At 43.3% G+C, this 25,529-nt stretch overlaps 1 protein-coding gene across 2 annotated transcripts in view; it reads left to right on the forward strand.

The window, feature by feature from the left end:
* Window positions 1-25,529, forward strand: part of MDN1 (midasin AAA ATPase 1) — a 136,135-nt gene that overhangs the window by 59,921 nt on the left and 50,685 nt on the right. For both annotated transcript variants that reach the window (XM_077304325.1, XM_077304335.1), the window contains exons 43-62: window positions 761-1,028; window positions 2,552-2,711; window positions 3,555-3,671; window positions 4,655-4,863; window positions 6,204-6,349; window positions 7,995-8,197; window positions 9,391-9,611; window positions 9,846-9,926; window positions 10,372-10,489; window positions 11,636-11,745; window positions 13,632-13,765; window positions 14,940-15,100; window positions 17,661-17,781; window positions 18,483-18,693; window positions 18,881-19,112; window positions 20,786-20,912; window positions 22,621-22,788; window positions 23,644-23,858; window positions 24,091-24,478; window positions 25,153-25,262. In XM_077304325.1, the coding sequence (XP_077160440.1) occupies window positions 761-1,028; window positions 2,552-2,711; window positions 3,555-3,671; window positions 4,655-4,863; window positions 6,204-6,349; window positions 7,995-8,197; window positions 9,391-9,611; window positions 9,846-9,926; window positions 10,372-10,489; window positions 11,636-11,745; window positions 13,632-13,765; window positions 14,940-15,100; window positions 17,661-17,781; window positions 18,483-18,693; window positions 18,881-19,112; window positions 20,786-20,912; window positions 22,621-22,788; window positions 23,644-23,858; window positions 24,091-24,478; window positions 25,153-25,262 (3,500 nt within the window). The remainder of the gene's footprint in view (window positions 1-760; window positions 1,029-2,551; window positions 2,712-3,554; window positions 3,672-4,654; window positions 4,864-6,203; window positions 6,350-7,994; window positions 8,198-9,390; window positions 9,612-9,845; window positions 9,927-10,371; window positions 10,490-11,635; window positions 11,746-13,631; window positions 13,766-14,939; window positions 15,101-17,660; window positions 17,782-18,482; window positions 18,694-18,880; window positions 19,113-20,785; window positions 20,913-22,620; window positions 22,789-23,643; window positions 23,859-24,090; window positions 24,479-25,152; window positions 25,263-25,529) is intronic.

Below are 25,529 nucleotides of genomic sequence, written 5' to 3' on the forward strand. Positions count from 1 at the left end.
AACCATCTGAGAGGCCTGCGGCTGGGTCATTTGATTTATGAAAATGTGCCCATGAGAAGCTATACTGAATTTCCAGTTACAGTGCAATCCTATGCAGAGTTATTCCAACCTGTCTATTGATATCAGTGGTCTTTAGACTGGAGCAAGTCTGCATATGATTGCAGTTCTGGAAAGGCAGTTGTGAGTTTCCTACAGCGGCAAGGTGTCCATCTTGACCTATGAGCTGATTGCCTATCTGGAGGAATGCGGGGGTCAAATTAAGTTTCCTGTTTTTCCTTATTGGAAGAGATAGCTAGGAAAGGGTGCATGAGGATTTATTCTTCTATTTTACTTCCTCCAAGCAAGTGAATGGCAAGCAGAACACAAACAGTTGACTTGACTCTTTGAGTGTGGTTCCTAATCCAATCTTGGGAGCTCCATCCAGAGCATGTTGGGACCTGTATGTTTTTGTGCAGAAGACATCATTGCTGCACGGAGGTGACTGTATCTTCTGAAGAAAAACCCCAGATCTAGAAAATACTGGAAACAGACCCTGTGGCAGTATGCATTCTGAACTAGCAGCAGGAATCAAACCTAACTGAATTCTAAACATCAAATTATTTGCTTGTTGTGTTTAATTAAGGGATTAAAATATCCACACAGCAGTAACTCTGTGTAAGCAGTGTAGGGTTAGATCTGCCATATTTGGCTAATAACTTAATTCTTTGGCCATGTTATGTTAGTGAGTCTGGTAATAACTAATTTTAAAAATATCCCATAGGTTGATATAATTAGGCCATGGAAGAGCTTGCTGGAGAAGGTGGAAAATGTTGTGAGCACGCTTGTAAGGGGGAGCCTTCTCCATACTACTATCCATCCAGATGATGTTGAAATTGTATTACGTGCTTGGAGCAATTTCATTCTTAATTTCAAGCCCAAATCTCTGGGAGAAGGGAATCAAAACCTCACTGAACTGGTGGCTAAATTAGATGGTCTGGTGTTGCTTGTCCAGCGGCTAAACAACAGGGCCAACATCTATCCAAGACCAGGTATGTATGGACACCACAGACACCACTGATACAAGATGTTTTCATAGAGAAATTTAGGCTGGCATTTTTTCCAGTTGACTCTGTTCCATGTATCTTTGGAGAGTTCCCTCTTTTGATCCCTCTTCACCATGCAAAGGTGTGGGGTGGGATAGCATTAACCACTAGAAAGAAAAATCTGCCCAACGCTAGAACTACCAGTTACTATGAATTTTTGTTTGGGGATGGAACACTCTACTTCCCCCCCAAAAAAATATTTAGGCTTTTAAAATATATATACTAGAAGGCTTATATGGTGTGGAGGATGTCAGGGATCTGCTTTCTTTGGAGAGAACCATAACACATTTATAGCCTGGTTTGAGGCCATTGTCTCTATCCTGTCCATCTTGTTTTTTGCCTCTGTCATGTTGGTTATGTTGGTAGGAGCTTTGCTGTAGAAGTACGTGGTGCTGTTTCAGATTACAGATGGGTATGAACCAGCTGCCAAACTAAAGTTTATTGCAAATATTGGCTTGTTTGTGAAGCAGTGTTGGCGAACTGAAGAACCACCATGAACCTGCACGCATTTTGATGCCATTCGTGGTCGTTTATTTATTTATTATTATTATTATTTATGAGATATCCTGCTGCTTTGCGAAGTCTCGCAGCTTCTTACGGCATAAATCCCCCTCTAAAAACCCCACATAAAGCCCTGTTTATGGAAAACAGCTAAGCAAAAAGCAGGAACAGAATAGCTAGGAGCCATTTAAGCCTCTGCTTTCTGCAAAAAGCTTCAGGGAGCAGAAAGTGGGGGTTTAAATGGCTCCCAGCCATTTCACTCTCTGCTTTCTAGCACCTCAACAGCAAGAATAAAGCACAGGTTGAAATGGCTAGGAGTCATTTAACCCCCTGCTTTCTGCTACCCTACTTTTTGTGGGAAGCAAATAGCAGGGGTTTAAACTTTGCAAACCAGCCTTACCCTTCATATGGGTTTGTGGTTTGGTTCATGCCCGCCTCGAGCCTTCGGGGGGAGGCGGGGTATAAATATAAATATAATAATAATAATAATAATAATAATAATAATAATAATAATAATAATAATAATAATAATAATAATAATAATCTATTTCAGATTTGTTTCATACTTTACTCGGGAAGCATACTTTTCAAACTTGATCTGGGCGATCTTAGGAAGCCTCTTATATCAGAGAGCTTGTTTCCCAGAAATAATGACTTGTACATTCCCAGAACAACAGAAAATGAACATTCATGTTTTTTTTTCCTAAACGCTAGAAGTTTTTTTTTTCCAGAAGTGAAAAATAAAGGTAGAGGAATAACCATATGCCTTCTTAAAAAGGAGGTTGCAGTGGATAATTGGGTTGGGTCTTATGATGCTGTTTCACCACCGCAGGCCCCACCATTAGTAGGATGAACAGAATAAAACCCAGTCTACTTTTCACATGATGCACATATGTTTTTAGGGACAGTGTTTACAAATTACGAACAGTGGCTTTTTGCTTTGTGAAATGCATCTCATTCTGTTTCAGAGTTCTCAAGGCTTGTGGAAGAGTTTAGATACTTCCGGTTGCAAGTGGTTCAGTTTCTGAATTGCAGCAAGCATGGTACTTTCGAGTGGGTTGATGGAATGTTGGTCCAGGCTCTGCAGTCTGGAGACTGGCTCCTGCTGGACAATGTGAACTTCTGCAGGTAAAACTGCAGCAGTAGATATAACGAACTTGTTTTTCTCCTATTCCAATCATTTCATAACTTTAGTTCAAGCAATGACATATTTAATTTGGCATTAAAATAGTGTTTGTAGTTAATTTGTATCTAACAACCTGAGACCAACACAGGAGGTAAAGGAAGCAGCTGGAGGGTGGGAAGCGGTTGAGGGAACTTACCAACAGCATGGCCTTTCAGAACGGCTGGCTCCTTTTCTACCCAGCAAGCAGCAGGAAGAGGAAGAAGAGTACATTTAAGCCCCACAATTAGCCCTCATTGTGAGAGTGAGCTCTCTCTATTGGTAGCACATACCCAGGAAGGGCCAATTTGCAAATTGGCTCTCATTGGGAGAGTGTTCTCTACCTATTGGTGACACACTCCAGGGAAGGCCAATCAGGTGAGAAGTGAGTTGTCTGCAAATTGGCCCTCATTGAGAGAGTGCTCTCCCTATTGTGGCATACCTCCAGGAAGGCCCAATCAATTAGGAGTGAGTTGTTTGCACGCAACATGATCTTTATAATGGTTAAAGAAAAACATGGTGGGGTCATGAGTTATGCTAGCCATTATGTGGTCTGTTTGGTTAGAATAACATCAGGTACTATAAGTCATTGGAAGCTTAGAAGTCTTGCTGAAGATGAGGTTTGGGAAATCAGAGTTGGCTGTAGTAGCAGACCAGATGAGGCAGGGGGTAGTCCTGTGCTGCTTCTCAAACAATTTTTTAAGGAAACAAATAAACTCCTTTTTAAAAAGTTTTAATTGTGAATCCAAATAAGTTTTGTTTGAATGGCTTTTCAGCTTAACTGCTTGTTTGTCTTCTCTAAAATATAGCCCTTCTGTTTTGGACCGCTTAAATGCTCTGCTTGAACCTGGTGGGATCTTAACCATGAGTGAAAGAGGAGTAATAGATGGTGTAACCCCTACTGTCACTCCTCATCCAAATTTCAGGTACATACTCTGCGTATTCTTTTGAATGCCTCATTGCTAGGTGAATGATCTCCAGCATGGTACCCCTCGGCACCAGGGTGTCTGCCAGAGGGTTTCCTTGTGCCCATTTGTTTCTCTCCCAAAGTAGAGAGCAGGTCCTGGCTTTCCTCATGTCACTGAAGCAGGATATACTTCACAAGTGCCTAGGAGGCATCCTCTTTCAATCCCCAGTGAGTGACTCTTCAGAAACCTCTGTTCTCCTTCATGGAGGAAATCATCTTGCAACCTTCAAACATTTTGTGAGTGGCCTCAGTATTCTGTGGCCGCCATCTTTCGATTGACCCAACTACCATGTTTGCAGTTTTGTGATGGTGCCCCATCCTCAAGCTGAGAATTTCCAAAGTGTCTGCAGGCTCAGTGAAATTGGGGGCCGCTGTGCTGGCTCATACATTGTGGGTTATGAAATAAACAGAATAACTTTTTTTCAAATACATCTGTTGCTGCCTTTGAAAGCATGTTTGACTGAGAACTTTATTCAGTTGAAGAAATGATTGCCAGCACACACACTCTTTCTCAGTCCTCATTTCTGAGACGGGGGTCAAAAGAATAGTGCTCCTTGTAGGTCTGCTCAAAATGTGCCCTTATGCCACTGCTTGGCAGACAGGAGCTACCTGCAGAAGCAGTACCCATAAAAGCTACCATGTTTACTTGGCAAAGATGAAACAGCAGTGTTTCCCATTGCACTTCTGACATGCTGCAGTCGTGAGGCTGCATGTAGTGGTAAAGGCTCCAAGCAAACATTTACAAAAACAAACCATCCCAGAAGAGAAAAACATAAACTGAGCCGGCTTGAAATGTTCTGCTGAGATGGTTCTTATTTGTGGTCACTAAGCATAACAGAGGCCTGTTTAGATGAATTCACCCACCCTGTAACAAGAGAAGCTATGCTAATGACATGCTGAACACACTCAGTCACCTTTTGTTCTTCTGTGGGCTTTTGATAGGCTGTTCCTTACCATGGATCCTTTGCATGGGGAGATATCCAGAGCCATGAGGAATCGTGGGATTGAGATATACATTCCTGGGGACAACGATGAAAACTCATTGGATGCTCATGACGTCAAGCTGCTGTTACAAGGATTAGGATTGTTGGGGAATAGCACATGTGATGCACTTGTGGCTGTGCACACAGACACAAAGGAAAACATAGCAGGTGAGGCAAGTGCAGAATTTGGCTGATGTGATCCATGGTCAGTGTCCTGCTGTTAAATAAAACTTTGATGGTGTGTTGGAGGGAGGGAGGGAGGGCAAGCCATTTTGAACAATTTTGATTGATGTGGCTGTAAGCCCAGAAAATTGCTGGGAAACAGATAACAATTCATTAATATTTATTATTCATGGGCCAGTTTTCTGTTAAGCTGTCTATCTTGTGTGTACTGAAATAAAAGAACATAAGAAGGGCCCCTCAGGTCCAGCATTCTGTTCACACAGTGGCCCAGCCACCTACCTCCAGGAAGCCCACAAACAGCAAGACTGCAACAGCATCATCCTGCCTGTGCTCCCCAGCAACTGATTTAAAGAGGCATGCTGCTTCTGGCACTGGAGGGAGTAGATATCCGTGATGATTAGTTGCCCTTCACAGCCCAGTCCTCCACTTCCCCTTTAAAGCCTACAGTGTTGATGGACATGGCCACATCTTGTGGCAGTGAGTTCCACAGATTAGGAGTATGCAGCATGAAGAAATGCTTCCTTTCGTTTATCTGGAATCTCCCATCCTTCAGCTCCTGTGGATGACCCTAGGTTCTAGTATTACAGGAGAGGGAGAAAAGTTTCTCCCTGCCCACCCTTTCCTCACCTAAACCTCTGTCATGTCTGCCCTTACTCTCCTTTTTATTTAGGCTGGACATCCGTAAGCATTTTAACCCATCCTGATAAGTAGTGCTTTCCACAGTCAGGTACTAAGGGCAAAAAAGGTCATGCCCTTTGTTTTTCATGCTGTGCTCCTGAGCTTACAGGGTTACCTGACCAGTTACTGTTGGAAGCAAAGTGCTGGCCATGCGTCTGTTCCAGCAAAGTAGTTAGGAACATAAGAAGAGCCCTGCTGGATCAGATTAGTGGTCTATCTAGTCCAGTCTCCTCTCTCACAGTGGCCAACAAGTTACTCTAGAGGGGCACCAACAAGGCACAGAGTCTGAGGACTTTCCTTGATGTTTCCCTCCTGGCATTGGTACATAGAGGCCTTGGAAAGTGAAGGTGCCTTTTAGTCACCATGGCTAGCAGCCATCAACAGCCCTGTCCTCCATGAATCTGTCTAATCACCTTTTAAAGCATTTGTGCCTTTGGCAGCTCTCTAAAACTTCTGACAATGAATTCCACACTTTAATTGCTCATTGTGAAAGTAAATATGTCCCTTTTTTCTGCCCTGATTGTACTGGCCATCAGCATAATTGCATGCCTCCAAGTTCCAGTGTCCTTGCTCCATAGCAAGAAACTGAATGAAAGAAAAGCTCTACACAAACTGAAACCGGCATTCTGCGATATTTCTTCCCTCAGGTTCTACATGCTCACTGTCATCTTTAATTCATGCTGCAACACTGATTGTGCAGCAGTTGCACAGGGGAATCAGCTTAGCTAAGAGCTTCTATAGAGCCTGTTGGGAAGTCTACGTCTGTCCACAGCAGTCACAAGACAACCGAAAGGTAAGTGAATGCACATTAAAGACATGGTGATCACCTGTGGAGAGGAGGCAGATTTCCTGTGCCTTTTCTTTGGTCCCTTCTGGATTTAGTCAAATTATGTAATGCTTCCAAAATTCTAAAATAAATTTGTTTCCATTAATGTGGGTGGTTTTTCCGATTGGATCTACTAGTTACTTGCTGTCACACAAATGTCTGAGTAGTGATTATTTTTTAGCAATTAGCTTTCAGTTCTATTTCTCAGGCGGACATTTGCCAGAAGATGGCAAGCTCGTTTTTCGTCCGTAAGGCTGATCTAGCTCTTCATTCCATGTCTGAATCTTTACTATTGAAGCTCTCTGGGTGACCTTGAGTGTCCATCTTGCTGTGTCTAGCAGAAATCCTGTAAAGATGAAACAAAGAAGGGAATCATGATGTTGTATAAGCAGCTGTGGGTTCCCTCATTGGGAAGAAAAGGAAGGCATCGATATATAGATAAACTAGTAAAGCCCATTGCGTGCTATAATGCAGTGAGCACTATCTCATGGTTTGGTGTGGGTTTAGTCCCTCACTTGGAAGCTGGCATCCCTAAGAGGAAGTCTCTCTGTGTACAGCAGTCCTGACCTAAGTCAGGTTCAAGCACACCTAGGAAGTGTAGAATTCCAGAACATGAACCTACATCTATCTGGCAACCTTACCTCCTCTCTGCAATGTTTTCTTGACCTGAAATAGGCCAGGGGTGCTATGTGGCTGGTTGAGTAGCTGCTGAGTTAAGCCGTTTTGGGGCCCCACTTCCAAACTTCAATGGATATTTCTAACCCAGGGGAAGCCAACCTCCAGGTGGGACCTGGAGATCTCCTGGAATTATTGGTCCCCAGGCAGAAATGGCTGCTTTGGAAGCATTGTACCCTTGTGAAGCTCCACTTCCAAACCTTGCTTTCCTGGGCTCAGCCAGCACAGTCTGTTGCTTGGCTGACGATGCCTGCCCTTCTGTGCCTGAGGGGAGAAGATTCCACCAATAGGAGGCTTCAGAACCTTCAGCATTTTGTCAGGGAGTATGGTCATGATTTTATGTATATAGATAAATGAGTGCATTGTTATTAATTAACTGATGTTTCAAAGGAAATCATTATTGAAAGTATATGCTAGTGATTAAATATATATTCGTTAGAGCAGTACTTCTCAACCTTGGGTCCCAACCCCAATTGGGATCACCTGGAACCTTCCCCAGGGTAGCCAGATTGGTGGCCGCTGTGACGGTGGTGGGTGGAGGCGGCAGGAGGCGGCGGGGAGTGGTGCTGCTCGTCCAGCATGATGCGTCCCGTCTGCCTGCACCGCACTGCGCCACTGCCAAGCCTCGCCCTCAGGCCGGCCTCTCCAAAGGCTCCTCCGGGTGCTGTGGCCCCGCCCTCACCCACCCCACCCTCACCCCCACCTGCCAGCTGTTCCCCACGGCTGCTTCGACAGGCAGCAGCGGAGCCATGGCCTCCCTGCCTGTTTTGTGCCTGCACGCGCTCATGCCACCACCGCCGCTGGGGTCGTCAAGACAGAGCAGTTGAGAACCACTGCGTTAAAGGAAAGCTGCAGCAAGAAGAATGATGTCCAAAATCACCTTTAACAGAAGCACTTAAGTTGCCTGTAACCTTTTCTTTCATTGTCTTATTTTTAGCGTGTGCTGGACCTGATAATGAAGCACATTTCAGCTTTGGCTTCAGCTGACACAAAGGGTGATTCCCTGCTTGCCTTGGGATTGTGGCCAGATTCAGCACCCAGTGCTCTGTTTGCGACTGAAGATTCTTTCCTTTCTATGGTTCAAAATGATGCTCAGGTCCTGGCATATTACATAAACAGGCTGAACCTTAAAAATAGCAGGTGGGTAAGAGGTGTTGTTTTTTCTAGTACTAAGCTCATTGTTTCATTGTTGCAGTTAGGGGATATATGATTGATTGATTGATTGTCCGCCACTCCCAGATGGCTCGTGATGGGATACATCATTATAGGATTCTCAGAAGGCCAACAATGTAAGCTGTGATATCAAATCCACACAACATCTGTTAAGTCTGCAAAGCATTCTGTGTGAGATTCAGTCAGGAGGTCTCAACTAATGCCATGGTCCAGAACTTTTCCTCCCCTTTTTTCCTTTATATTTATTTATTTGGTGTACATTCAGCCCAGTTGAAAGTTCTGGTAAATTCAGAAGGTTGGACACTGTTTTGCCTCATTTGAGTAGTATGATTAATTTCGCCCAACACTGTTATCTGTAACTTGACTGATTTCAACTGTTTGTTTTGACGAGCACCCCATATATTTTATGTAAGAGAGAATGACTCTTGAGGACACATTTTTAAATACATGACTTTTTAAATACATGAGAGCCAGCTTGGTGTAGTGGTTGGAAGCGCGGACTTCTAATCTGGCGATCCAGGTTTGATTCCCTGCTCCTCCCCCACATGCAGCCAGCTGGGTGACCTTGGGCTCACCACGGCACTGATAAAGCTGTTCTGACCAAGCAGTGATATCAGGACTCTCTCAGCCTCACCTCACTCATAGGGTGTCTGTTGTGGGGAGAGGAAAGGGAAGGTGACTGTAAGCCGCTTTGAGACTCCTGGTACAGAAAAGCGGCATATAAGAATCAACTTCTTAATTTTTTCATATTTTTGAAGTACAAAAACACAAAGATGTACAATGACGGGCAAATATCAGGCTGAAATAAATCAGATGAAAGCAATATAGCTTCTAACCTTCCATGGATCTAAGTAGTGATTTATAAACGAAATGAGTTGGTTCAGAAGTCAGGTAGACATAATACATAACCATCACTTGTATGATGGCTTGCACATTCTTAAGAGTTAGCTGCTACACCATCCTAGAAAAAAGAGGACGGTGATAAGCCTGCAATGAGCACTCCTAATAGTATACCAGAAGGGGTTGAGGAACAGATGAAATCTATTACAGAAAGATATATAATCCTGACTGTTGTCCTTCAGTAGAAATCCCAGATAGTAAATCTCCCTATATGAATTTTGCATAGAAATGATCTCTGTTATTTGACTGTCTTTTTTCAGGACCCTGCCTCTTACTATGCAAGATTTTAAGAAAATTCTGCAGACTCCTAATCCAGATTGTCTCAAATTCAGTGGGGTTGAGATAGATGAGTGCTGGATAGATGATGTGGAGGTCCTTTCTGCAGCTATTAAACTGTTCATACAGAAGGCAACCAACCAGGATTGGTCACTGAGAATTGGATGTCTCAATCAGTTGAAAAAGAATTTACCACACGTGCCAGGTAAGTATGACTTTAGCTTCTGCATTCACAAATGTTGCCATAATCTTGTTTCTCCTTCAGTGGGGCTGAAGTCTTCGAAGGTGGCTAGGTCTTGCCTCTGCTTGCTCAGGTATGTGAGGCTATTTATGCAACTCTTGTTCCCCATGGATGTTATGGGAGCTTGTTCTTCTCATATATTGAAGAGGAGGGGATTCCCAACTCAGTGCATTTCACAGTTACATTTTTCCCCTGCAGATTTAATACATACTCATCTGGAAGCTGGTGCTGCATCTCTGAAGAATCTTTACTGCAGTCCATTACAGCCACGTACAACAGGTAACACGTCGTCTGTCTACATTTTTCACATATGCTCTTCATTGAGGATCAATGTGTGCACTTCATAGGTTCATTGGGACAGCCTCGGCAAAGTCTAGTTTTGACAAGACCGTTTATATTGGGTAACTTTGGAAACTACAAGGCATAAAAAAACATTTCCCTGTCTTGTCTCAGACATTTATTCTAGTTTAAAATGTGTAAAGCGCACACCTGTAACTCAATGAGGAGAGAGATGTTCCAAACTATAGCTTAGGGCAGGGATAGTCAAACTGTGGCCCTCCAGATGTCTATGCACTACAATTCCCATGAGCTGGCAGGGGCTCGTGGGAATTGTGGTCCATGGATATCTGGGGAGCCGCAGTTTGACTATCCCTGGCTTAGGGAAAGAGGAACCATTTGTAATAAAGCCATGTTAGAGATTCTTCCTGTTCAACTGTCTTGTCAGATGAACATGCGATACCCATGGATCCAAGGTGGAATATGCAGGGCTTCCACATAAGAAATGCAGTTGATGCAGAATGCTCAGATGAGCTGCTTACTCTTCTGAAGTCACGTTCAAATCGGTAAGTTGTCACATTTAATGTTCTGACTAGAAAAGTCACCTCTTCTCTTGACCAGTAATTGTGCCTTAATCACAAAGCCTTTACTTCAGACTGCTTGAGGTTACTGACTACAGAAATCTACAGAGAGAGAACCACATGGAACAAAACATGACTTGGCCTTCATTTGATAGCCTAGAGCAGGCTTTTTCAACCAGAGTTTTATGAAACCCTGGGGTTTTGCGATAGCCCTGGAAGGGTTTCTGCAATTGAGTGGGAGGTAGGCAGTTAGTTAGTTAGACAGACAGACAGACAGATGACCATATATGGTCATGTTGACCTGCCCCGCCCCTCCTGAAATGGCCAATGATTTGCCCAAATCCTTACTGGCTGAGGCTCGTTGCTCATGGTAGCAGAGAGGTAAGTACTCTCATTTTAACGGCGAGGTGGGGGCGATGGAGTGTCATAGGGCTGCTCTGCCCTGTTTCTGCAGGATCCCTTGGTGAAGCAGAGCAAACCTGGTAGCCAGCCCAGAGTGTTCACAAACCATCTGAAAATGCTTCTATGCTGTCACTTCCAGTGCTGTGGGAGTGGCCTGGTGATTCACAGCCAGAGGAAATGTCTAGCTGATGTTATTTCGGGTGACATGTGACTTCCAAGGGCATAGCAGGAGGATGTGGTCTGCTGACATCATTTCTGGGGTTTCTCTAAGCCTGAGGAATGTTTCAGGGATTTCTCAATGATAATGAGGTTGAGCGAGGCTGGTCTAGAGGTCTGTCCCTTTGTCTGTGCTTTTTCTGCTAACAATAGACTTATTTCTTACTGACCCGCTTGACTCCTTCAGCGTCTTCTCAAACCAACTTCTGTATCAGATTGTTTCTTGAACAATCTGTGATTCACCTTGGCTGCTCTCCTGCTGCTATCAGGCTTTTTTTCTAATTTGTTCCCACTACTCACTCTCCGTCAGCCTCCAGTTTTGCCCATCTAATGCTTATAAAGTCTTCAGGCAAAATATATTTTACTCCAGCGTTCTATGGCCTCTCTACTGCTTTAATATAAGTTGTTACGTAGGGTGCCTTTTAAGGGGCAGAAATATACCCTCTGATAATATTTTGGAGTTGCTTGTTTCATAATGTTTTTATAATCTTCAGTGCTACATTGTGTTTGCAGGGCGATATTGTTTCTTGACCGAGAAAAAAAGAACTATGTTGAAAGAAGCTTGCTTCACACCAAAAAGGCAAGAAGTAGTGCCCTAAGGGTATCTCTAGAGTTTCACAAAGGTATTCATTGTATTTCTGCTTTTTAATGAACGGAATGATCATTCAGAATACTGATTCTTTTTTTCCTTTACCATGAAGTGTAATTACATCAAAAAATAGCAGAAAGGGAAATTAAAACATTCTAAAGGTGTGTAGGGTATTTCTTCTTTGCAGTAGAAGACCATAGTTGCCATACTGACCTCGATGTGGCTTCAATATGCAGTCTCCTTTCTGTTTTTATACCAGATGAGTTTAGGACTTCACTGACAAAGACCAGGGTGTTTGTGGCTATTGTAGAAGTTACCTCTTTGAAGAGCTCCAGAGCTGCTGTTACTGATTCTTTGCAGAGGGAGCAAAACTCACCCCTTTGGGGAAGCATTTCCTTTAAAACTGATTTTGCATTATCGTAATTGGCTGGTGTGGATGTGTGTTGTTTGGTGGGTTGCTTTTTGTACTTTGAAGAATTATCAGCCACCTTACATTTTGGTGAGAGGTCATATTAATACATTTATTTAATGGTTCTTACCTTTTGGTGGAGTATATTGTTACCTGAACCTGGGGTAGATTTAAGTGGGCTTTTGTAAGCACCTTTCTTTTTTTGAAGGGAAAAAATCCCTATTCTCACAAAATTAATACACTAACTTACATTTTGTTTTGATTTGTTTCTATGTGATCTTCTAGAAGATTCATAGTAATCCATATTTACATTTGACCTAAAGTCTGGTACATCAGATTTCAGTGTCTGTAAATCAGTTTGCTACAAGTAGATTCAGAGGGATTAAAAGAAAAGCGTTAACAACACTTCTAAACAACATGACATTGAACTCAGCAGTCTTAATACAATGAGTGATCTGAGCAAGAGGAAGGAATTAGGGAATTTAAAAGAAATGAATAGTGGAAAGTACCGTCTGTACATTTACAGACTACTTAGCTTTTATGTTAGGAGTTCAGACGTTCCAATGAGAAACTTTGCATGGACTGCCATTTTTCATTAAAATACTTGATCATCAATTGAATCATCTGTTGATAGTTACTAATTTAACAGGTGAAGACTCGTCAGCCATAATACAAGTAAATGAAATAGTTTGCAAGCTGGCGATGGCAAATGAACAGTTTATTCCACTATAAACAATTCCTCAAACTTCCAAAACATCAAAACGAACTTTCATTTTCAGTATCTTCGTCAGTGATGTAAAATACTCTTTAACCTTTAATAATAGGTCCTCTTTAAATGCATTCCTATCGTATATCAGTAGGATGCAATCTTAATCCTATAGTAATATATATGTGATTCAATCTTCAAATGTTTCTATGGTATCCACTATACAGAGGTCTACAAATATTGGCATCACCAAGTGTAAATGCTCTTTAGTATTATTATTAAAGGTTAAAAGAGTAGTTTACATTAGCGATCCCCAACCTGTGGGCTGTGGACCACATGTGGTCTTTCGACTAATTGGAGGTGGGCCCCGAAGGACGTCTTCTCCCCCCCCCGGCCCTTTACTTCATCCCCCCCCCCAGCCCTTTACAACACACTTCATTGTTGTAGCGTGTCTGTATGTTATTTTGAAGGGATGTTTAAACATTACCATAGCGATCAGAGAGTGTTAGGGCAGTGGTTGAGAGTAGAGGAGTAAACTACCCCCCCCCCACCGGGCATCAGTAAATGGCGTTGAGTGGTCTCTGGTGATAAAAAGGTTGGGGACCACTGCACTGACAAAGATACCAAAAACGAAAAAATACCTAGTCGTTTGTTTTGATGTTTTGGAAGTTTGAGGAATTGTTTATAGTGGAATAAACTGTTCATTTGCCATCGCCAGCTTATAAACTATTTCATTTACTGGTAGTTACTAATTTAGCATGTACCAAGCACAGTAATGCTCTCTTCTTTAATTTTAATGTTGAAGACCCAAGCAACTATACTTCACTTCCACATCCTGTGGTAGCTCATCTTGCTGCGTTTTTTGAACATTGGGATGCCTTCGTGTTAAACTGGATTAAGTTTGCTCAGATGGATTTGCCTGATGACAAGTTACACAAAGTAAGTGCAAAACTTTTTTTTAACAATGTCTTGTTCTGCTAGAATTATCCATTTCCTTTCTCTGTGAGTTTATGCTCTTATTTTTCACCCTTCACACACTCGCTTTTTAAAGTCCTTTGGTGTCTTAATTGCATCCTTTTGTTTGTGTGGAAGGTTAAGAAAGAAAACATTACACCTGTCTGTCCCCTGCTGTTGGCAGACAGTCTTACAGAATGGGCAGCATACTCACTTTAACTAGCATCCAGCTCAGACAGTCATGCATGTTCTTAGGACATGAGTGTGTGTGGCTTGCTTGAATCCCGTCAGATGCTATTTCCAGCATCATCTAAAAAATATAATATTTCTGAATTCTGTTGACATGCTGAACAATTATCTGTAGTTGAACAGATACTTATCTTAGAGCACACATTAAACAATTGCAAGAACGAAGGCAAAGATCACAGTAGCTAAAAGTTAAATCTAATCATAGGAGATGTAGAGTTAAAATATTGGATGAACTGAAAGCATTTTTTCTATACCTAATTTATTTCTAGGACCCTAGGGCATTCCTTTCAATTTCCTGGCAGCTGTTTTGCTGCGATCTAGAAAAGGCCAAAGGAATACCTTTCTAGCCGGCTCCTTCACATTAAGAGAGACAAAAAGCAGAAGTAGATGCCTTTATTTTTCTTGTGATATTTTGTTCTGAGTAGTTGCTCCTGTGAAGGATTTGGTGATCATCTTGTAGCATCACATCATCTTGTAGCATTTTCTTATCACAAACCGAAAATATAGAGATCAAACCAAGTTTAATAATATGAAAATTAAGTCTTGCCATTCAACAAAATTCGGATGGATGAAAGTACTTCCTGTCTGTCACAGCAGCCATACTACTGTGAGTCCTTGTCATACCATCCTCTGGGCCCATACCACACCATTTCCCCTGGCATCAGATGTTCTGCAACAAAGACACTTTCCAATGACACACTGCTTTTTCACACACATGGTAACAAGTTCAGGTACCTTCAGCCTTATACGTTCCATGGTGTTTGCATGATAATGTTGATTCATTGAGTTTGCCTCACAAATAATGCTCCAGCATAGCATCTAACATAAATTTATCATGGGTACAGCCTGAAGTATATTTCTGTGTATGCCATGGATGGGCAAACTATAATCCTTCCTGACTTGCCTCTAGATACTGGACTGCTTACTGTGGCGTGATCGTTTTTGGACAACGTCTGAAACTGTGACTGTAGATTCTCCTGGCTTGACGCTCTTGTCTCTTCACTGGCACTGGGTAGTGAAATACTTGATCAGCAACATTCCTGAATTGCTGAGTGGATATGAGCAGCCCAAGTATGTTGGTTTTGACTCTCATGCATTGCAGTTACACAGTCCTACAATCCAGCAATCAGATTTGCTCAACAATAATTCTTAAATACAAAAGTATTTCCAACCCTGGGCTGCCATTTTTATGATTTACTAGCTCCCCCTCCCAGCAGTGGCGGCAGCACAAGGAGCACGCAGTTGGCCACAGAATGTGGGGGGGGGAAGGAAGTGGGCATTGCCCGTGCCTCTGTGGCCCCCTCCAGAGCCCTGCATGATGGGGGGAGGCAGCTGCGGGACCATGGAGGGAGGCAGTGGGCTTTGGGAGGGGGATGCAGCGGCCATTTCCACCCGTGTTCCTGTGACGGTGGCCTGAATGCCAGATAGACAGGTCAAAACCAGGCTGCAGGACTGAGATCCCAGCAGGGCTTGCTGGGAGCCACATGGCCAGCACAGAGAAGGCCATCAGCATGCCCGCCCACCCCCCACTGGCACCACAGCCGTCCCACGGAAGCCATTCCAGCCCCCCCCCCTCCTGCCAATTGCACAACTTCCCCAGGGCCTTCCAAGCAGGGCCCGTGCTTGGAGAGCCCCGGGGAAGTCAACCCCGGACCCCTCCCCGGTGGTGAGCCCAGCAGCCGGACTGACTGCCTACTCACGGCGGTTGGTGCAGCCTCTGGAAAGGGCTTGTGCTGGTGAGGGCCCAATCGGAAGGCGCTGTACCTGACTGGTTAGAACACTTCTTTGTCTGGGTGAAGGGCCAGTTGGAAGGCCCAGCCCACTCTCTGTCTACTTACCTCTTAACAAAATATGATAGTGGAAAGATAATTTTAAACGTTATGTCTAAAGAGTGCCACACCTTATATAAATATGATTACTAGAATTTCTGTGTGTGTGTGAGGCTAGGAAGATATGATATGATATGAGATATGATATAGCTCAAAGAAAATAAGTACTGCACAGTTTTAATCATAATCAAGCTTTGAAAAAATATATACGTATTTCATTTGGTTGAGGTATATTTCTACCTCAAGCCAAATTCTGGCACATCTTTGGATACAAAAATTCTGTAAAAAAGAGAATTTCTTCTTACAGCAGAAGTCATTAAGCTTCATAGGACTTAAACATACGGTGTTTGAAAAAGCATTTTTATAACAGACAAAATATTAGGTGTAGCATATAAGTGCAGGAGCCTCTAATCTGGAGAATTGGATTTTTTATTCCTTTCTCTTCCGCATGCAGCCAATTGAGTGGATTTGGGCCAGTCGCAGTTCTCTCAGCCTCACCTACCTCACAAAGTATCTGTTGTGGGGAGAGAAAGGGAAGGTCATTGTAAACCACTTTGAGACTCCTTGAGCCCTCTCCTTTTACATATTGGATTGCTCATACCAGTACAGTTCTTTTACAGTGGTTAGTTTTTGTTATTTCAGTTTTTTTAACAAATGTTTGGAATCTGACGTGTTAGACCAGTGGTCCCCAAACCGCGGGCCGCGGCCCGGTGCCGGGCCGCAACTCCTTCTTTCCTCCCCCCCCCCCCCGAAGCGAGAAGCTCACCAGGCTACGAGCAAATCGGCCAAAGCGGCCGATTAGCTCGCGGCCCGGCAAGTTTCTCGCTTCGGGAGGGGAGGGAAGAGAAGCTTGCTGAGCCGCTAGCTAATCGGCCGCTTTAGCTTTAGCGGTCGATTTGTTCGTGGCCCGGAGGGGCCGGGAGGGGGAGCTGCGGCTGCCGGCATGGCGGCGGCGCAAACGTGCCTGCGCGGACTGCCGTGCAGTCGCATTTGCGCTGGGGCTGCCGCGCGTGCGCGGGCCCACGGGCCGCCCTCTCCCCGGACTCCGGAGCAGCGGTCCGCAGCGAGCGTAAGCTTGCGGACCACTGTGTTAGACAACAAATATAAATGCTTACGAATTTTAAAGGAAAGTACCTATAAAATTAATAATTTCTAATGTTCTTATATCTATGAGTATTTTTCTGCCCCTTTTACCATAATATAAGATAAAAATACTTCCCCAGTATACAAATAGATTTCTGTTGTATTTTTTTACCCTGAATCCTTTTTTTGTTTTGTTTTGTTTATTTGTCTTAAAGTTAACTATAACTGATTGGTACTTAGTGACACTGTTTACTACCATACAGGAGATAATTTCTTAAGAGTACAAAGTTGTACAGCCACATTTCTATGCATTCTACCACAAAAAACAAAAGCATGGGGAGCAAATACACCCCAACCATAGTTAAAGCATATTAAATCTGGTTCACATGAATGATATCATGCACACCAATACCTGCAAGAACTGCACCCACACTATCATAAATTGCCACCATAGTACAGATTGTCATATGAGCTAAACAGGCCCCCACATGGAGGTACCAGTTAATCAGACTAATACCTGTATTCACCACCAGTAGCTTGGCATTCTCCCACAGTGGTCCTGTGAAGGCCACTAAACATCTCAGCCAGGTTGTAGTGACCAATTAGTATATGGTGATAAGAAGTTTGACTGGCCACATTTTATACAGTATGTATCCCTTGTTTAAGAACCACCTTTTCCCCCCTTCTTTGTGAATGTTTGTTCCTTCTATCATTTGAAGGCTGTCCAAAGATATTCAGTGTGTCGCACAGCAAATTCAGAACAGTCTGGAAAGTCCCACGGGCATTTCTGCCAGTCTTAAGGAGCTGCAGAAGTGTTTGGGAAAACCTCTTCCCTTCAAGGTACGGTGAGAGATGGTAACTTACTGTTGATTTCTGTAGGTGACTTCCTTGGAAATGTTATATATTTAGGGCCCTCTAGAGGCATGGTGAGGAAACAACATTTTGTCTCCCTAGTAGTCTTTATAGAAGTAGTGAACTAAAATGCATATTTGTATGATCTCTGAAAATGAATATAAATAAATATTCAATTTGGAAAATGTATAGATTTAGAAAAAATCTGCTCCGTTTTAGGAAGAGTAAACGTTAGCTTTAGTTGGGGGACACTGACAGTTTATGTGAAGTAGGGATCATGGTTGGCATTTTTGCTGCAACTACCTCAGGCCACTGGGGTGAGCCCATCTGTGAAATAGAACGAGGCTTACATGATTGCTTGCCTTGCCTGCTTTATACTACTCCTGTAGCTTGTCTTTCTGGGGTAGAGAGGCAGAACCACTACAGGCACATACGGGGGGCCACATACAGATTGAAACACACATGAGAGTGGTACTGTGGTTTGGATTTGGGTTGTGTTGGTTCGCTGTCACCAGCAAGCAGATCCTCCGTCTCCCTCGCTTTCAAATAGATAATTACAAATAGTTCAATATTAGTTGGGGGGGGGGGGTTACTGTAATATTGTTGTTGTTTTTTACTGTAAATGTTGAAATGGTTACTGTTTAGCCTGGACAGGGCTCTGGAGCTGATTATTTTAATTATCATTGCAGGATAAAGCAGTTGTAGAATGTGCTGCCCATCTGCAAAGGCTTTGCAAAGTACTTAACATCCTGGAGCCAGGGCTAGCCCATGACGATGGTCAACAGTGGAAGCAGATCTGTACTCTCAAAACCATAGCCACTGAATGGAAGATGAGAGAAGCGTTGCTTCAAGCCCAAGGCCTAGTTCTCAGAGCTAATCACTTGAAGGACATTAGTTCAGGTAAATGACTTTCCTTGAATCTTTTACAGTCCGCTGTTGCAAAGAGCCTGTCACAGATACTAGCACAGCATGCTACCTAAAGAACATATGCAACTAGAATAGTTGTTTTTGGGTTGCATTCTGTGCGAATGTTCTTCTGGATTTAATTGAAGATCAATTTCAGCTTCCTCTTCCTTGTGTCTTACAGATGATTTGCAGACTTTTGTGAATTTGCAGCATTCAAAGCTGAAACAAGAAAGGGTCTTGATTGAATCTCTTGAAGAAAAGTATGCGGAGTACACAGATCCGAAGCATATGGACTCTGCCATGTTGACTCAGCTCTGCTGTAGGGTTCAGCTGTGGCCTGCAATGGAGTATCTGGCATTGTTATGGCAGTACAAACTGACTGCAGATTGTGTCTCTAAGGCATATTTGCAAAGGTGAATTTTTCCTGTGAATTAAGGGGTTTGCTTGCTGCTGTAACTGTAAGCACAATATGAAGTCTCAGTGTTGTGTAAATCAGTGGTCCGCAACCTTTTTCAGGTTGCGGACCGGTGGGGGGGGGGGAGATCTGGGCACTGCGCATGCGTGGCAGCCTATGCACAAACGGGCATGCGCGGCAGGTCCGTGCATGCACGTTTGTGCCAGCGGCCGCGCTTCCTCCCCCCCCCCCCCCGCAGAAAGAAGCTTGCCGGACAGCAAGCTAACCGGCCACTTTGGCGGCCGATTTGCTTGTGGCCTGGGAAGTTTCTCACTGCGGGGGGGGGGGGGCAGGGAGAGGGAGCCGCAGCCCGGTGGTTGGGGACCACTGGTGTAAATCACTAGATAAATGGGAAGTTTGTAAAACATGCAGTCATAGGATTTATTGATATAGCCAGTTAACAACCCACTTCTTTGCTGATAATTTCTGCTTACATGTAGAGTGCTTTAAAAAAAAATGGCACATAATGTCATAATGGTAGCTAATGTGGTATCATTTCATTCCAAAGTTCTGTCTAAGCACATGCTCTTGATTTCTAGCAGTAGGTGATAATTTATGTGTCCAATTGTAGACTGTAAGCTGCACTTACATTCTGTGAACAAGGAAGCAGTTGGTTTTCAGGTCCAAGGTAGTAGAGCTCTGGCCCCCTTGAGGTTCCACTTCCTGGCTCTAAAAAGCACAGCTAACAAAAAGCATTCTGCGAATCATTCCTCTTCAGATAGGATGGCTCTTTAAGCCACATAGCCAAAGATTATGTGTTCCAGTTTGAATTGCTGTTCCTACTTAATAGGCTAGGCATTCTGATCCACAGAAGGCTCAGAAGCCAGCTCATTTTCCTGACTCAGGAGCTCTGGCTCACCTTGTTTCAATGACAGGCCAGTCTGCTGCTCTCTTCAGCCTTGATCCTTCTTGCTTTGCATCTTTTTGTCTCGACTGTTGCATCCATCCTGATGCATTTGATTCATATCTGGTGTATCCAACCATCTCGACCTTTTCCTAAGATACATTAACCTTTTAACTTTAATTGCTGAATTCCTGCTGTTATTTGGAACAAAGGAAAGAGTAACCAAAGGCTCCTCAGTCTGATCCATTCCCCAAACGAATTGAAAAAAAGCTGACAAACGACTGTCCGGAGTCTTTTAATAAATCATCATCAAAATGTAGACCGGTAAACAAATGTTTTTGTTCTTCAGAACTTCATCAGTTTTAACCCTGAATGCAAGGCCTTTCTCTCTCTGTTTTAGACCCTAAATAGGTTGGTCTTGGCAAGCCTAGAGAGAATTTGAGCCAGGCTTATTCTCTCCAGCTTTGTCTATTGATGGCTTCATTTTCCTTCAACAGCTTGAAGGCCCAAGAGTCTTTTCCCATCTCCCCTTTCCTGGACTGGCTTGAGCATGAGGCACTTTAATGCTGACTTTTCACAGTACAGGTTCAACAATGCTCCTTCTTACAATGTTTTCCATCCATTTTAAGAAGTGTGATGGTTTTCATTCTGTTTGAAAAGAAGGAGTAGCTTTTTCACATTGAGTACTGATTATCCTTTTACTTAGGGCTTCTCTTACAGTGTAGAGATGGTGTGTGTGTGTGTAATGGTTTTCTACTTTCAACCAATATTTAATTTCGCTTTTTCAGGAAAGATGGCAGTCACCAGTTAACCATATATTCAGAAATAAAGCAGCTTATTGCCTTCTGCCTTAAGTTTACACCTGCTACTTCTCAGCAGCTTCAAGGACTTTTTTACCTGTTGGATCTTAATATGGTAAGGGCAAACTAAGACAAATTGAGTAAATTGTCTTTTTTACAAAGTAATTAATGTAGTATTTAGACACAGAAGTGCTTATGTGACTTATTTTTAATAACCTTTATTTTAATGGGGAACTCAATAAGATCAAGATGATCAAAATTGACTGTGGCTGGTTTATTTATTATAAATTCATTCCTCTCTTCTAGGGAGCTCACGGCAATATATGTGGACTCTTTCCCTCTTTATCTTCATTGCAACCCTGTGGGAAGGATAGGGTTAGAGGGGACATTGGCCCAAGATCATTTGGTGATCTTCATGGCAGACTGGAATTTGAACCTAGGGCATCCTAATCATAGGCCAACAAGCTATCCATTGCTCTACACTGGATTAAAGAACCAAACTACTGGGTGAGGTTTCCTAGTTAGTTGGAAGGCATTTCTAAATGTCAGCTAGCATCTTGATGTAGCTTGGTGTAGTGGTTAGGAGTACAGACTTCTAATCCAGCGAGCCGAGTTTGATTCCCCGGTTCTCCACATGCAATCAGCTGGGTGACCTTGGGTTCTCCATAGCACTGATAAAGCTGTTCTGACTGAGCAGTAATATCAGGGCTGTCTCAGCCTCACCCACCTCACAGGGTGTCTGTTGTGGGGAGAGGAAAGGGAAGGCGATTGTAACCCACATTGAGACTCCTTCTGGTAGAGAAAAGCGGCATATAAGAACCAACTCTTTTTCCTCTTGATCTTACCAGCAGTTTCTCAAATCAGATTCCTTCTTGTTTATTTAGAATAATTTGGTGCTTCTTCAGAGGCCTGCTTGAGGAGATTGACAACCTACAAACCCACTAAAAACAATTAGATACAAACAATATATAAAAACTGCCCATAAAAGAGAGCAGACCATAAAATGCTGATAACATAAATCCTCTAATAAAAAGCCTTGATTAAAAATATGTGTTTTAGCCTGACACCTCAAAGAGAGTAAAGTAGGTTCCAGGTGAGCCTAAAAGGGGAGGGCATACCAAGGCAAGGTGGCACCACAGAAAATACACAAAACATGTCACCCATCTCACCTCTGTAGGTGGGGGCACAGGGAGCAGCTCTTGAGAGACAGTTCTTAATTGGTTGGCAGAGCATTATGGGAGGAGACTGTCGTTCAAGAACCCTGGTCCCAAGCCAGTTAGGGCCTTAATGCTAAGTATCAACACTTCGAATTATGGCTGGAAACAAATGAGTTGCCAGTGTAGATCTTATGTTCTTTGTGTTTATTAATGTTTATATAGACCACCCCGAGGAAGCAATGAGCAAAACATGTTGGAACATATAGAGGAATAAAGTGTATTCCCATGACACCACTTTATTTCTTAATTCCTTAGCTTCATTGGAGCAGCCCTTCTTGCTGTCTTATAGACCTCGTGGCATAGCACTGCCCCTTCCTGAGCCCCCCCCCCTCTTTTGTTGTTATTGGGAGTGAGTAGCATATGGAGAATGCTGAAGGTCTGCAAGTGGGAGTTTCTGATATTGGCTGCATCCCAGTCCTTCATGTTTACAGCAGCTTGTTATCAGGTTATATTGCTGTAATTTGTTTATACATGTAGTTTCTTTAACAAAAGAATTAACCCAAAATTACACATGGTCTTTCTGGAGCATGTTGGTGTTCATAGCAGATGTTTTTTGGATACCTTGACTTGATTCTCCCATACTTTCTTCTTTTCCTGGCATCTTAGGTCTCCTCAGATGAAATTTCTGCCTTGTGGTCAGAGCTGGTGAATGCTGTTTTAATGCCATTCTGGAACATTACCATAACCACAGATCCTGAGCACTGGCTAGCCTGGAAGCCAATATCTGTGGAAGAGAAAAAGATGCCCAAATCCCTCATGGACTGTTCTCTTAAGGTGGTGTGGTAAAACCTGCAGATATAGATAAAAGGCTAGTCTAGACTGGGATCTAGCACTTTTATATGTGATGGTTAAGCATGAATTAGTTCATGGAATGTTAATTAGCTGTTAGAGCTGAACCCAATAAAAGCTTGTCTGAGCCTAAAATATAGATTCATCTTGGTGTTCTAAGATGTTGAACTACCCTCTTAATCATAAGGTGGTTTTCAGTTATTGAAGTAAAGTTACAGCTTGTTGTTCCTGACTGTTTTATGCCAAGTCATTTGTGCAGTCTGGATGACTTGGAATGACTCTCTCTGAGTATTACTGCATAATCTGATATCTGGTGCTAAATTCAGCACCTGGAAAAGTGCCACCTGAATTTTCGACTGTAAGCCCTTATGACTGTAAGTGTAGCTGCTATCCATTGAGTGCAGCCTCCGTCCAGTAGCTATACCATTTTCTCCTCTCATTGCCTGTCCAAAAATTCAGGCAATGAGAGGAGATTGAATTCATACCACTACCAAATTTTGAGTTTTCAGATAACTATCTGAAAACTCAAAATTTGGTAGTGGTATGAATTGTGTGAGGTAAGAAAACTGTCCATACGTATTTAGCCTCTCCTGCTGGGAGAGGCAATGGGGGGGGGGGGGAAATATCTTGGAGCTGTACCTGATGACATCATGTCAGGCGTGAAGTGGCTGATTTGATGGCTCAGCTTGGAATGTTTGATTAAATAGGCATTTAAGGATGGCAGAAATGTTGGATATGGAAGTGCCTTGCTCAGTGCAATTCATTATCCTTAAATTACATTCAAGTGGCTTGAAAATGTTGGTGATGCTAGAACTCGCATGTTGATCTTTCCTGCTTCAGGGAGTGGGTATTTTGAGTCGAGCGGTTTTCTCCAAGTGCCTCTCTGAAATTCTGACTAGCAGCAGCAAGTGGAGCCAGTGGGATGTGACTGGCCTTCCAGTTCTGTTGGCCTCCAATGTGACCCTGGGCGAATGGCTGGAGAGAGCACAGCAGCTTCAGGAAGTCCACACGGTTCTGTGGGACAACTTGGCCTTTTCCTCCATGGCGGAATTTAGGTACTGACAAGTGACAGTTGCTCTCCTGCTCCTGTCATCTGAGGCCTGGCCGGGGGGGGGGGGCGAACTATACAGGCTTCGTATTCCTACTTAACAGTTAATGGAACATGGAAATGAGGGTTGTGGGCAGAGCCTCTACTCCGTATTGCTGAGGCAGTTGTGTTCAGCGCAGGGGCCTCCAGTTGCTGATGCCTGACTTATACTTTGTTGAAACCCTCTGTTTTCTTTATAGGTTTACTGATTCCAGGTTCCAGCTTGCCATATTAGACAAGCAGCTTATGGCTCTTAAAAACCTGGTTCCAGTTCCACTACAAGACGAGTACCTCAAAAGCTGTGATAAGCTTTCTTCCAGGGACCCAGTGGCTTTGCAGTCCATTTTCAAAGTACTCAAGGAACTGGCCACTCAGGACGTATTGCCGGAAGAAGTCCTGTGTCTCTGGATGACTTGCCTGCAGCAGTTCTTTGGGCAGGAAGGAGGACCTCGCAACTTGCCAGAGGCAGCTCAGCGTGGCAGCCTCTGGGTGAATCTCGGGCTGCTGCAGATCCACATATGGCTTCCACAGACTCGGTTTGATCCTGCAGTAAAAAGAGAATACAAGCTCAAGTATGCAACAGAAGAGGTGTGTGTGTGTGTGTGTGTGTGTGTGGAGCTGCAGTGGATTTCCTTGCCTTTTAATTAATAGGCGCTTTATGAGTAACGTTAATATTTTTGCTATGAAGGGGCGGTTATACTGATTATATGAACAGATGTGCATTAAGACTTCTTAGGAGTTTGCTAGTTTTTGAAACAAAATGAAAATGAATGGTACTCTGTAGCATCAACACTCAAAACATTTTCATTAAACGGGGATACAGGAATTTGCTAATCTTCCTGAACAGATAATGAAGACACTTTAAACGTTGTGTTGCCGTGAAATGCAGTCTGTTGCCATCCTCCCTCCCTAATTGCATTAGAACAGTCCTGCTGGATCAGACCAAGCACCTATTCAGTGTTGTCTTTTACGTTTCAAGTGGCTGTCAGCTGATATGCTCTTGGGAAGGCTTACAAGGAAGGCACCACTTGAAGGCATCAGCCCTCCCCTGTGATTTTGTCTCTGGTTTTTGGTATTCAGAAGAGCACCTCTTCTAGGCTTGGAGATTCCATTTAATTATCCTGGCCAATAGCTGCAGTTTAGATTAGCCTAAATCTGAACCGTGCGAGGATTATCAGTAGAGAAGGAAAAACCGCCACATCCCAGTGATGGCAGTGATGTTGCTTTGAGTTAAATGGCATGTTTTTGTTTACTGGCTTCAGCTGCACCGTGTAGAATGTGAATGGAAGACACACAATCTATCCACTCAGCTGCTCACAGGAAAAGATCTTGAAGATGAAACCATCAGCCGGCATACTCACCCTCATATTAGGTGACATTGGGGTTCGCTGTGGATTAAGTGGGCTCTGGAATGTTGTTGTGTTGTTCACAGTTTTGATAAGGTGGTGATTAACAGCCCCAAATCTCCCTCTGGGTCCTGAGTTTAATTTCCCACTTGGATGCGGGCCCTCAGAAGTTCCTAGTCCCATCTCCGTGGTAAATGGGTAACTTGGTGACCTACTTAAAAGAGTCTGTAAACTGAACAGGTCTGATACCTGATACCTACATTTGATTCAAAGAGAACCTAAACCTTGATGCC

Source organism: Paroedura picta, chromosome 1, assembly GCF_049243985.1.
Source record: "Paroedura picta isolate Pp20150507F chromosome 1, Ppicta_v3.0, whole genome shotgun sequence".
Lineage (NCBI taxonomy): Eukaryota > Metazoa > Chordata > Lepidosauria > Squamata > Gekkonidae > Paroedura > Paroedura picta.